Consider the following 11,085-nt stretch of genomic DNA (forward strand, 5'->3'; position numbering starts at 1 on the left):
TTGCACAGGAGGGACAAAGCAGACTGCAAATGTATCAGGAGCGAGTCATCGACCATGTACAGTCACATCTGGCGCTCCCAGGACACCGGCACATGGCTCCGCAGTGTGGGCTTTTTTTAACGTGTCCGCTGCTGACAATAGCGTTGCCATCTGCAATCTTTGCAGTCAACGCATTAGTCGCGGTAAGCCCAACACTCACCTAGGGATGACCGCCTTAAGAAGGCACATGAGCAGCCATCACCGAGCCGAGTGGGAGCAACGGAACACACAGAGCCACACTGCAGGCTCTCACCGTCCAGCCTCGTCTTCTACTTCTCCTTCTCCTCTCTCCTCACAATTGTCCTCCACTCCACCTTCCATCACGCCAAGCTCAGGTTTTTCTGCAAAAAGGCAGGCTTCCGTGGGCCTAATGTTCGAGCGTAAAAAAATGATGACGCCGGATAACCCTCTTGCCCAACGGTTGACGGCTGGCTTGTCAGAACTCATAGCCCCCCAACTACTGCCATATAAACTGGTGGACTCGGAGGCCTTTCGCAAATTTGTGGCCATTGGAACACCACAATGGAAGGTCCCAGGAAGGAAGTATTTCTCAGAGAAGGGCATCCCAGAGCTATATGGCCATGTTCAGCGGCAAGTGAATGTATCTCAGGCACACAGTGCCGGTGCCAAGATACATCTGACCACAGACACGTGGTCTAGCAAACACGGGCAGGGAAGGTATATCACTTTTACTGCCCACTGGGTGAACCTTCTGACGGCCGTCAAGCATGTAACCCGTGGCGCCCGTGTAGATTTGGTTTTACCGCCACGGATTGCGTGCAGGCCTGACTCTTCATCTCCTCCTCCTCCTACTCCATCCTCTTCCCTCTCCTCCTCGGCTGACTCCTACTTTTCCGCTGCTAGCGTCTCTTACTGCTGCGCCGCCCAAGCTCCCCAGAACCTATTCGACATGCCAGGTGAGACGTTGCCATGCCGTGCTGCGTTTGTTGTGCCTGGAAGCCAAGAGCCACACTGGCCCAGCACTCCTTTCAGCTTTGCGTTCACAGGCAGATCAGTGGCTAACACAGCTCAATTTGACAGTTGGTAAAGTGGTGTGTGACAACGGTGCCAATCTGCTTAGCGCATTGAAACAGGGCAAAATCACGCACGTGCCATGCATGGCACACGTCTTAAACTTGGTCGTGCAGCGATTCCTTGTTAAATACCCTGGGGTCCAGGACATCTTGCGGCAGGCAAGGAAAATCTCGGCCCATTTCAGAAGATCTTACACTGCCATGGCTCGCCTTGCTGATGAGGAAGTCGCATTCTGCTTTTGCGTGCGCTGGCAGAGGAGCAATTCCCACTCCCAGAGAAGGAGTTGCGGGTACCAATCCAACAGCGCCTGCAAGAAGAGGCCGGTTTGAAGATGTGTTGGTGACTATAGATATGAGGTCATTCTTTCAGCCGACCCATCGACAGGTGTCATCCGGATCCAGCATCAGGGAACGCCTAGACCGTCAGACCGGCCGATGTGGACGGTCTGAGGAGTGATGAACCCCTGGACTACTGGGTGGGCAGGCTTGACCTCTGGCCAGAGGTTGCCCAATTTGCAATCGCACTGTTGGCTTGCCCCTCGTCCAGTGTCCTGTCCGAAAGGACGTTCAGCGCAGCAGGGGGGATCGTGACCAATAAGCGTACTCGCCTAGCTCACGACAGTGTTAACTACCTCACATTTCTAAAAATGAATGAGGCATGGATCTCGGAGGAATTCAACACATGTGACCAGTAGACCATGTATATGTCTATAAACATTTTTTTTAATCGAGCACAGAGACCTTCTTTCTTCATTTGGCTCACTTCCTTGTCCAAAAAAAGCACACCGTACTGTATGCCCGTACCCTCCTCTTTGAAGAGGTTGAGCAGTGTCATATTTCTACTGGGGCTGCTTATTATGAGGGGCTCCCACCATCCCTGTGCTGTGCTGACATCCTCCTGGGGCTGTACCTCTGCTGTGCATATTATGAGGGGCTCCCACCATCCCTGTGCTGTGCTGACTTCCTCCTGGGGCTGTACCTCTGCTGTGCATATTATGAGGGGCTCCCACCATCCCTGTGCTGTGCTGACATCCTCCTGGGGCTGTACCTCTGCTGTGCATATTATGAGGGGCTCCCACCATCCCTGTGCTGTGCTGACTTCCTCCTGGGGCTGTACCTCTGCTGTGCATATTTTGAGATGCTCCCACCATCTCTGTGCTATGCTCATTATGAGGGGCTCCCACCATCCCTGTGCTGTGCTGACTTCCTCCTGGGGCTGCTTATTGTGAGGGGCTCCCACCATTCTTGTGCCATGCTGACATCCTCCTGGGGCTGCTTATTATGAGAAGCTCCCACCATCCCTGTGCTATGCTGACATCCTCCTGGGGCTGCTTATTATGAGGGGCTCCCACCATCCCTGTGCTATGCTCATCATGAGGGGCTCCCACCATCCCTGTGCTATGCTGACTTCCTCCTGGGGCTGCTTACGGTGCAGGTGTCAGTGCTGTATATTACGGTGCTGATGTCAGTGCTCTCTGTCACGGTGCTGCTGTCAGTGCTGTATATCACGGTGCTGGTGTGAGTGCTTTATGTCACGCTGCTGATGTCAGTGCTCTCTATCACGGTGCTGCTGTCAGATCACTCTATCACGGTGCGGGTGTCATAGCTGTATGTCACGCTGCTGATGTCAGTGCTCTCTATCACGGTGCTGCTGTCAGTGCTGTATATCACGGTGCTGGTGTCAGTGCTTTATGTCACGCTGCTGATGTCAGTGCTCTCTATCACGGTGCTGCTGTCAGTGCTGTATATCACGGTGCTGGTGTGAGTGCTTTATGTCACGCTGCTGATGTCAGTGCTCTCTATCACGGTGCTGCTGTCAGTGCTGTATATCACGGTGCTGGTGTGAGTACTTTATGTCACGCTGCTGATGTCAGTGCCCCCTATCACGGTGCTGTTGTCAGATCACTCTATCACGTGCAGGTGTCATTGCTGTATGTCACGCTGCTGATGTCAGTGCTCTCTATCACGGTGCTGCTGTCAGATGACTCTATCACGGTGCAGGTGTCATTGCTGTATGTCACGCTGCTGGTGATCATCTCCTGCACCCTCTTCTTTGCCTACCCTGGTCCCTGACCTTCCCTCTCCTCCATTGCCTTCATGCGCTCCACAGTCCTGAATTGTCACAACAATTTCCCATATAAAAAAAGAATGCTTGTAGTTGTCGATCCCAGATTCACCTCATACATGTGTTATGTCATTGGCCATGTGGTGGGACTATGTTTGCACAGCTATTAATTATTTTGTGGCTGCAAATTTGACCTGTAGGTTTGCGAAGTTCGCCTCCCATTGAAGTCAATGGGGCCCGCCGCGAATGTTCCAGTTCACGCACTATTGACCGCGTTCGCGGTCCGCGTTCGTGAAACGTCCCGTCGGAAGTTCGTCCATCACTAGTAACCAGCAATCACGATGTCTGCTGGCCACGAAAAATCACGGACATGAGAGGCAGAACAGGGACGTGTGTGTGTAAGCACACACATCCCAGTCCTGTGAGGAGAGGAGAGAGAAATTGGGAGTTCCTACGAGCTGGGAACCACGATCTCTTATCTCCTATAGTCAGTCCCATCCCCCACAGTTAGAACACACACACACACACACATAGGGAACATGTTTAACCCCTTGATCGCCACCTAGTGTTAACCCCTTCCCTGCCAATGACATTTATACAGTAATCATTGCATTTTTATAGCACTGATCTCTGTATAATTGTCAATCAACCCAAAAATGTGTCAAAAGTGTCCGATGTGTCCGCCATAATATCGCAGTCTTGATAAAAATCGCTGCTCGCCCCCATTATTAGTATAAAAAAACAATGAATAATAAAAATGCCATAAATCGAACCCCTATTTTGTAGACGCTTTAAATTTTGCGCAAACCAATAAATATACGCTTTTGCTATTTTTCTTGCCAAAAATATGTAGAAGAATACATATCGGGCTAAACTCAGGAAAAAAATAGATTTAAAAAAAAAAAAAAACAGGGCTATTTATTATAGCAAAAACTACAAAATATTGTGTTCTTTTTTCAAAATTGTTGCTCTTTTTTTGTTTGTAGTGCAAAAAATTAAAACCGCAGAGATGATCATATACCACCAAAAGAAAGCTTTAATTGTGGGAAAAAAAGTACGTCAATTTTGTTTGGGTACAGCGTCGCAAGACTGCGCAATTATCAGTCAAAGCGACGCAGTGCTGTATCGCATAAAAAATTGCCTGGTCGTTGAGCAGCCAATTCTTCTGGGGCTGAAGTGTTTAAAAGCCTTTACAGCAGTCATATGCAATTAGTGGACCTCCAGCTGTTTCAGAACTACAAGTCCCATGAGGCATAGCAAGACTGACTGACAGCACAAGCATGACACCTGGAGTCAGAAGCATGATGGGACTTGTAGTTTTACAACAGCTGGGAGGTCCGCTCATTGCATATCCCTGCTTTACAGGTTACTAGTTTAGTTACACAGGAGGTCTGGTGTTAGAATTATTGCTCTTGCTCTGATGTTTGTGGTGATACCTCACATGTGGTGAGATCACCGTTTACATATGCATGCAGGACTAGGGTTGCCACCTTTTCTTCAAGCCAAACCTGAACATTTTAGTGGTGCACGGCCCTGCGCTTGCTTAACTCAACCCATTCACCTGAATGGGGCTGCGCTATAACCGTGTGCAATGCACATGGCTACAGCACAATGGCAAGGGTTTTTAGGGATTTAAAACAGGTGATGAGGAGGCAACATAACTCTTCTTCACCACCTGTCAAATACCTTCAAAACACGATCCGCTATGGATCACTCTTCAGAGTGCTTTACGACTCCGTTTACACTTGTGGTTGGGGGTAAAATTTACCGGCAGAGTGACATGGAGGGGACAGGCAGAGTGACATGGAGGGGGGCAGGCAGAGTGACATGGAGAGGGCAGGCAGAGTGACATGGAGGGGGCAGGCAAAGTGACATGGAGGGGGACAGGCAGAGTGACATGGAGAGGGCAGGCAGAGTGACATGGAGAGGGACAGGCAGAGTGACATGGAGGGGACAGGCAGAGTGACATGGAGGGGACAGGCAGAGTGACATGGAGAGGGCAGGCAGAGTGACATGGAGAGGGCAGGCAGAGTGACATGGAGGGGGACAGGCAGAGTGACATGGAGGGGACAGGCAGAGTGACATGGAGGGGGCAGGCAGAGTGACATGGAGGGGGACAGGCAGAGTGACATGGAGGGGGCAGGCAGAGTGACATGGAGGGGGACAGGCAGAGTGACATGGAGGGGGCAGGCAGAGTGACATGGAGGGGGACAGGCAGAGTGACATGGAGGGGGCAGGCAGAGTGACATGGAGGGGACAGGCAGAGTGACATGGAGGGGGCAGGCAGAGTGACATGGAGGGGACAGGCAGAGTGACATGGAGGGGACAGGCAGAGTGACATGGAGGGGGCAGGCAGAGTGACATGGAGGGGGGCAGGCAGAGTGACATGGAGGGGGGCAGGCAGAGTGACATGGAGGGGGGCAGGCAGAGTGACATGGAGAGGGCAGGTAGAGTGACAGGGAGGGGACAGGTAGAGTGACAGGGAGGACATGTGGAGGTGACACACTATTCTCGCTCATATACAGGACACTGTATTATGCTGGCACCAGCCCTGCCTCCCGATCATTACAACACAGAGGTGATAGCAAAGAATCCTAAGATTTCCCCCCTCTCCCTCCTCCCTCCTCAGATCAGTGTATTTCTTACCCAGCCCAGTAGTGTGGATGGAGCTGATTCTGCGGCTGGTCTCCTGCACGGTCTTTTCCCGGTCAGCTGTCTGTGTGATAAACTACATATTGTATATACTGCTCGGCCGATCATGCAGCTCATATCCCCGATCTAGTGCGCTGTCCTCCAATTCTGCACTGACACCCGAACACTGACAGGTCACTGCTGGCTGGACTCTTTCGTCTATAGCGGTCTCCTCCTCTGTAAAGTTGTCCAGGGTTTGAGTGTCCTCAGTGTCTGCTGGCCGGGCACCTCTTCTGACCTGTGCATTCTCTGACAAAGGCATGTGAGCTGCGGTTCCCGGCAATTACCTTCCCCGGCGGATACTATAGAAGTGGGGTCCACACTGACTAAATTGTCCAAACAGCTGTAGTAGCATAATAACCTGTAGTAATGCTCCTGCCCGGCCCCCAGCTGAACAGATGGAGCTCTGAGCCACAGTGCGGTCTGGATCATGTGTCCGGGTTCCAGGCGGCAGGAGCCCCGGACACGTGATTCAAAATTACTCTAAACCCGTACTGTCCAGGTGAATCCCAGACAGGTGGCAACCCTATGCAGGACCTATGTGCGCATTCACATTTTTGCATGAGCATGGGGGGACAGGGCACATTTAAAAATATATATATTTTATTTTACTTAAATTTATTTTTTACACTGTACTTTTTTTTTATTTTTAGATTCATTTGATTGCTATAGCATGGGCTGTGACAGGTCCTCTTTTTAGAGAGATCTGGGGTCTATTAGATCCCAGCTCTCTCCTTTGGCCTCCAAAGCATCTGATCAACAAAGATCAGTTTGATAAGATGCTTTTACAAGCCGGTAACGTCTTGTATACAATAAGCCACGACTGGAAGTGACTAAATCCTTGACGATCTGGTTCCTGACATCAGAATAGGGGGGACATTTTTTTCCATTCTTCTCAGTGTATGTAAACTTACAAACTGGTTGCTTTGGTACCAGGCTTTCTGGTGGGATGGGGGAGCCCAGAAAAGGAGGCGGCAGGAGTAGGGGGACCCCCTTCCGCCTCCTGTAAAAGTGATTGGGCAAATGTATAGCCACTCAGATCACATTTACTTTATGTAGAATCACAGACTAAAAAAAGTACCGTCTCATGGTTGTAGCTGCAAATATGATATTGGTATAACCACCTCAATAGAAGGCCGTGTGTGTGTGTATATATACTACTGCTACTTGTGAATGGGGACAAGTAGCAAAAGCATAGTGGGGTCTTCTCAAATTTGACTGCAAAAGTATAAAAACATTTTGCACTCTACAATTTTAGTAAGTCAACCCCAGTCTGTCCTAACAAAGGGTTACAATATACATCTAGTTTGCAACTAATAATGAAGAACCCTGAACGCAGTACAGACAGGGTTAATTATGTTAAACATTACTTCACTGCCCCCTCCCAAATATTGCAAAGCAGGGATAGCATGTCAGAAAATTTAGGCAAGTAAAACACATTAAAAAGGTAACCAGCACCTTTTTTTAAAGCTATATTATGAGAACATGTGACATACTGTATATACAGTAGGTGTTACCCCAATTTGCCTGCAAAATTGGAAATACGCTTTTAAGTTTACTTTGAAATCTGGACACAACTAAATAAGCAATGTAAGCACGCATGATTAAATCGTTTGTTGACGTACTGTGCAAAAGTTTTAGGCAGGTGTGAAAAAATGCTTTAAATTAAGAATGTTTTCAGCAATAGATGAATGTTAATAGTTTATTTTTTTATTAATTAACAAAATGGAAAGAAATGAACAAAAGAGAAATCCAAATGAAATCAATATTTGGTGTGAACAATATTTACCTTCAAAACAACAAATTCTTCAAGGTACACGTGCACACAGTTTTTGAAGGAACTTGACAGGTAGGTTGTGCCAAACATCTTGTAGAACTAACCACATATCTTCTATGGATGTAGGCTGCCTCAAATTCTTCTGTCTCTTCATGTAATCCCTGACAGACTTGTTGATGTTGAGATCAGGGTTCTGTGGGGGCCCAACCATCACTTCCAGGACTCCTTGTTTTTTAAGCTGAAGATAGCTCTTAATGACATTGACTGTATGTTTGGGGTTGTCCTGCTGCAGAATAAATTTGGAGCCAATCGCATGCCTCCCTAATGATGTGGCATGATAGATAATTATTCTGAATATCTCAGCATTGATGACACCATTGATCCTGACCCAAGTCTCCAACTCCATTTGCAGAAAGGCATCTCCAAACTTGCAAGGAACCTCCTCCATGCTTCACTCTCGCCTCATTATCGTACCACTCTCTAGCCCTTCGGCGAACAAACTTCCTTCTGCTACAGACAAATATTTCAAATTTGGACTCACCAGTCCAGAGCGCACAGTTAACCCTTTGATTGCCCCTGATGTTAATCACTTGCCAGCCAATGTCATTAGTACAGTGAAAATAAATGTTTTTTAGCACTGATCACTGTATTGGTGTCACTGGTCCCCAAAAACTGTCACTTAGTGTCCGATTTCTTGCAAAGTCACTGATCACCACCATTACTAGTAATAAAATAAAATAAAAAAAATCCAATAGTTTGTAGACGCTATAAATTTTGTGCAAACCAATCAATATATGATTATTGGAATTTTTTTACCAGAAATATGTAACAAAATACATTTTGGTCTAAATTGATGAATACATTTGATTTTTTTACATGTTTTCATTGGGTATGTTTTATAGCAGAAAGTAAAAATGGGGTAAGTGCCTAAATGGGCATAAACAACTAGACACATCTAGCACTTCCAATGCTCAGAACAAATCCATATTCTGGCCAAGACATGGCTTTTAGCAAATTTTTAATGTCTACTGACTTCCTGTTCTGATGTTTAGGGGGCCTTAAAGCGGGAGTAAACCCGCAGATGTTTTTTTTTTTTCTACCTGCAAAGGAAAAGGCATAATGCGCTAGTATGCACCGCATACTAGCTCATTATGAAATACTTACCTTAGAACGAGGCCCCGACATCTGGTCTGATCCACGCCGAGGGAGCATGTCAGCTTCTTCTGGGTATCGCGGCTTCTGCACTGTGAGTGGCTGGAGCTGCGATATCGTCACTCCCGCGCATGCACGTGGAAGATTTCATCCCGGCCGGGTCCGGCCACTGCCGGGCTTTCAGCCGAGAATCCCCTTGTGCGCATGCGCCGCTGCAGTCAGCGGCCCATACCGAGGGGAATATCTCCTAAACCGTACAGGTTTAGGAGATTTTTTTTTTACCTACAGGTAAGCCTTATTATAGGCTTTCCTGTAGGTAAAAGTAAAAAAAATGAGTATACAACCGCTTTAAACAGACTAAATATACTTGTAGTAGCTTTTTGAAAGCGTGATAGTGACTTGCTAAACTGAATTCTACCTTATATGTATCAACTGTTTTATCCTTGCAGGGATCACTGGAGACTGGAAGAACCACTTTACAGTTGCCCAGAATGAATATTTTGATACAGTGTATCAAGAGAAAATGAAAGATTTAAATATGAAGTTTTTTTGGGAAGACGCATGATTTAAAAACACCAGACATCAGTGGAAAGCATCATGTTACTTTTTAATCAAAATATATATTTTTAATTATTTTATTGTTTGATTTTTATTAAAGTGTAGGAATAATGCAATAAGCAAAATAAAAAAACAGCTGCTTTCCAGTTTATTTTTAAGAACTTTATTGCTTTATACAAGTATAAACGGTGAAAAAAAGCAATCAGCGCCAAATACTAACATAAGTCAAAATGTAATTGTGAATAGTAATAATAAATTACAATATCTCCACAGCTGCTGTGACACTCTCAGTGAATCACCTCACCAAATATAGATTATAATAATTGTTAAATAGTACAGAGCTAGGAAATATACATACAAATATAAAGTATACAATGCTTATTAATAATGATTGCCTCACACTCTAGTCAGTCCTTGTGTGACCACTCAAAAAAAAAAAAAAATAATAATATTGAAAAAACAACTCCTGTATTTTCTGGAAAATGTTCTCATAAAATGTGGTGTAAACAGAAATACCGCTGTGCAGATCCTCTCTCTCTTGAATATAATGCTATGTGCGCACCATCACCAGACAAAATGCTCGCTCACCTCACGGATGAGTTAAAAACTCATAGGAAAGGTCTTGCATTTAAATCCTCATTCCTTTCTACTTCTCGGGTTATTAGTGGTAAGAATCGTATGCTCCTAAAGCCTCATACACACGATTGGACTTTATAAAAACTTTCCTGTGGACTTTTGTACAAAGGGCGTTGGCCCTGTACTTAAGCATACAAACGATCGGACTTTTTCAGCCAACTTTCACCAAATCATGTGTTTTTTCTGCTCCCTACCGCCACCTTTGGTCAATTTCTGTATTGTTGTCTGATCTTTTGCATTGGTTCTGAGCATGCATGTTTGTAAATTCCAATGGGTTTCTGTACACATGATCGGACTATGCTCCATCAGACTTATGTTGTCGAAAAGTTTGTCTGTTCACACAGCCAACAAAAGTCAGATGAAAAATGAAAAAAGCTTGTCTGATGGAGCGTACATGCGGTTGGATGTTGCCTTAAAACAGCTAATTTGGATGTTTGTTTTCAAAAAGTCAGATCGTGTGTACAGGCCATTAGATTGCCCGTTCACGCTGGTGACTTCACTACAGATGATTCCAGGGAACACCCTCCTTCACTCTCTCATTCAGGTCCAACTCCGCTTTAATCAGTGTGGTTTTATAACATGGAACAACACACACAACTACCATAGTGTTTCTCTGTTGCTACATTTATTAACCACTTCCCGCCTGGCCTATAGCAGAATGATGGCTGGGCAGTGGTTCAGTTATCCTGACTGGGCATCATATGACGCCCTTTAGGATAACAGCCGCCGCGTGCCCGTGGCAATCGGTGGTGCGGTGTGTCAGTCTGACACACCGCTACACCGATCTCGATAAAGAGCCTCTGGCAGAGGCTCTTTACCACATGATCAGCCGTGTCCAATCACAGCTGATCATGATGTAAACAGGAAAAGCCGTTGATTGGCGTGAGTAGAGGAGAGCCGATCGGCGGCTCTCCTGACAGGGGGGGTTCTGTGCTGATTGTTTATCAGCGCAGCCCCCCTCCGATCCCACCCAGGACCATCATCATGCCACCCAGGACCACCAGGATGGCAAACACACTGGACCACCAGGTATGCTCCCCCTAGACCACCAGGGAAATGCCAATCAGTACCAAGGCAGCTGCCAATCAATGCCCAGGCAGCTGCCAATCAGTGCCCACTCACAATGCATACCA

The 11,085-nt window shown here is 46.7% G+C and overlaps 1 protein-coding gene across 2 annotated transcripts in view; it reads left to right on the forward strand.

Moving 5' to 3' along the window:
• Positions 1 to 9,588, forward strand: part of LOC143934090 (sulfotransferase 2B1-like) — a 94,225-nt gene extending 84,637 nt beyond the window's left edge. For both annotated transcript variants that reach the window (XM_077457402.1, XM_077457401.1), the window contains exon 7: positions 9,208 to 9,588. In XM_077457402.1, coding sequence (XP_077313528.1) covers positions 9,208 to 9,323 — 116 coding nt within the window. In that variant the 3' untranslated portion in view covers positions 9,324 to 9,588. The remainder of the gene's footprint in view (positions 1 to 9,207) is intronic.
• The last annotated feature ends 1,497 nt before the right edge of the window (positions 9,589 to 11,085 follow it).

Source organism: Lithobates pipiens, unplaced genomic scaffold (assembly GCF_037356315.1).
Source record: "Lithobates pipiens isolate NorthernLeopardFrog02 unplaced genomic scaffold, aLitPip1_a1.2 Scaffold_27, whole genome shotgun sequence".
Taxonomy (NCBI): domain Eukaryota; kingdom Metazoa; phylum Chordata; class Amphibia; order Anura; family Ranidae; genus Lithobates; species Lithobates pipiens.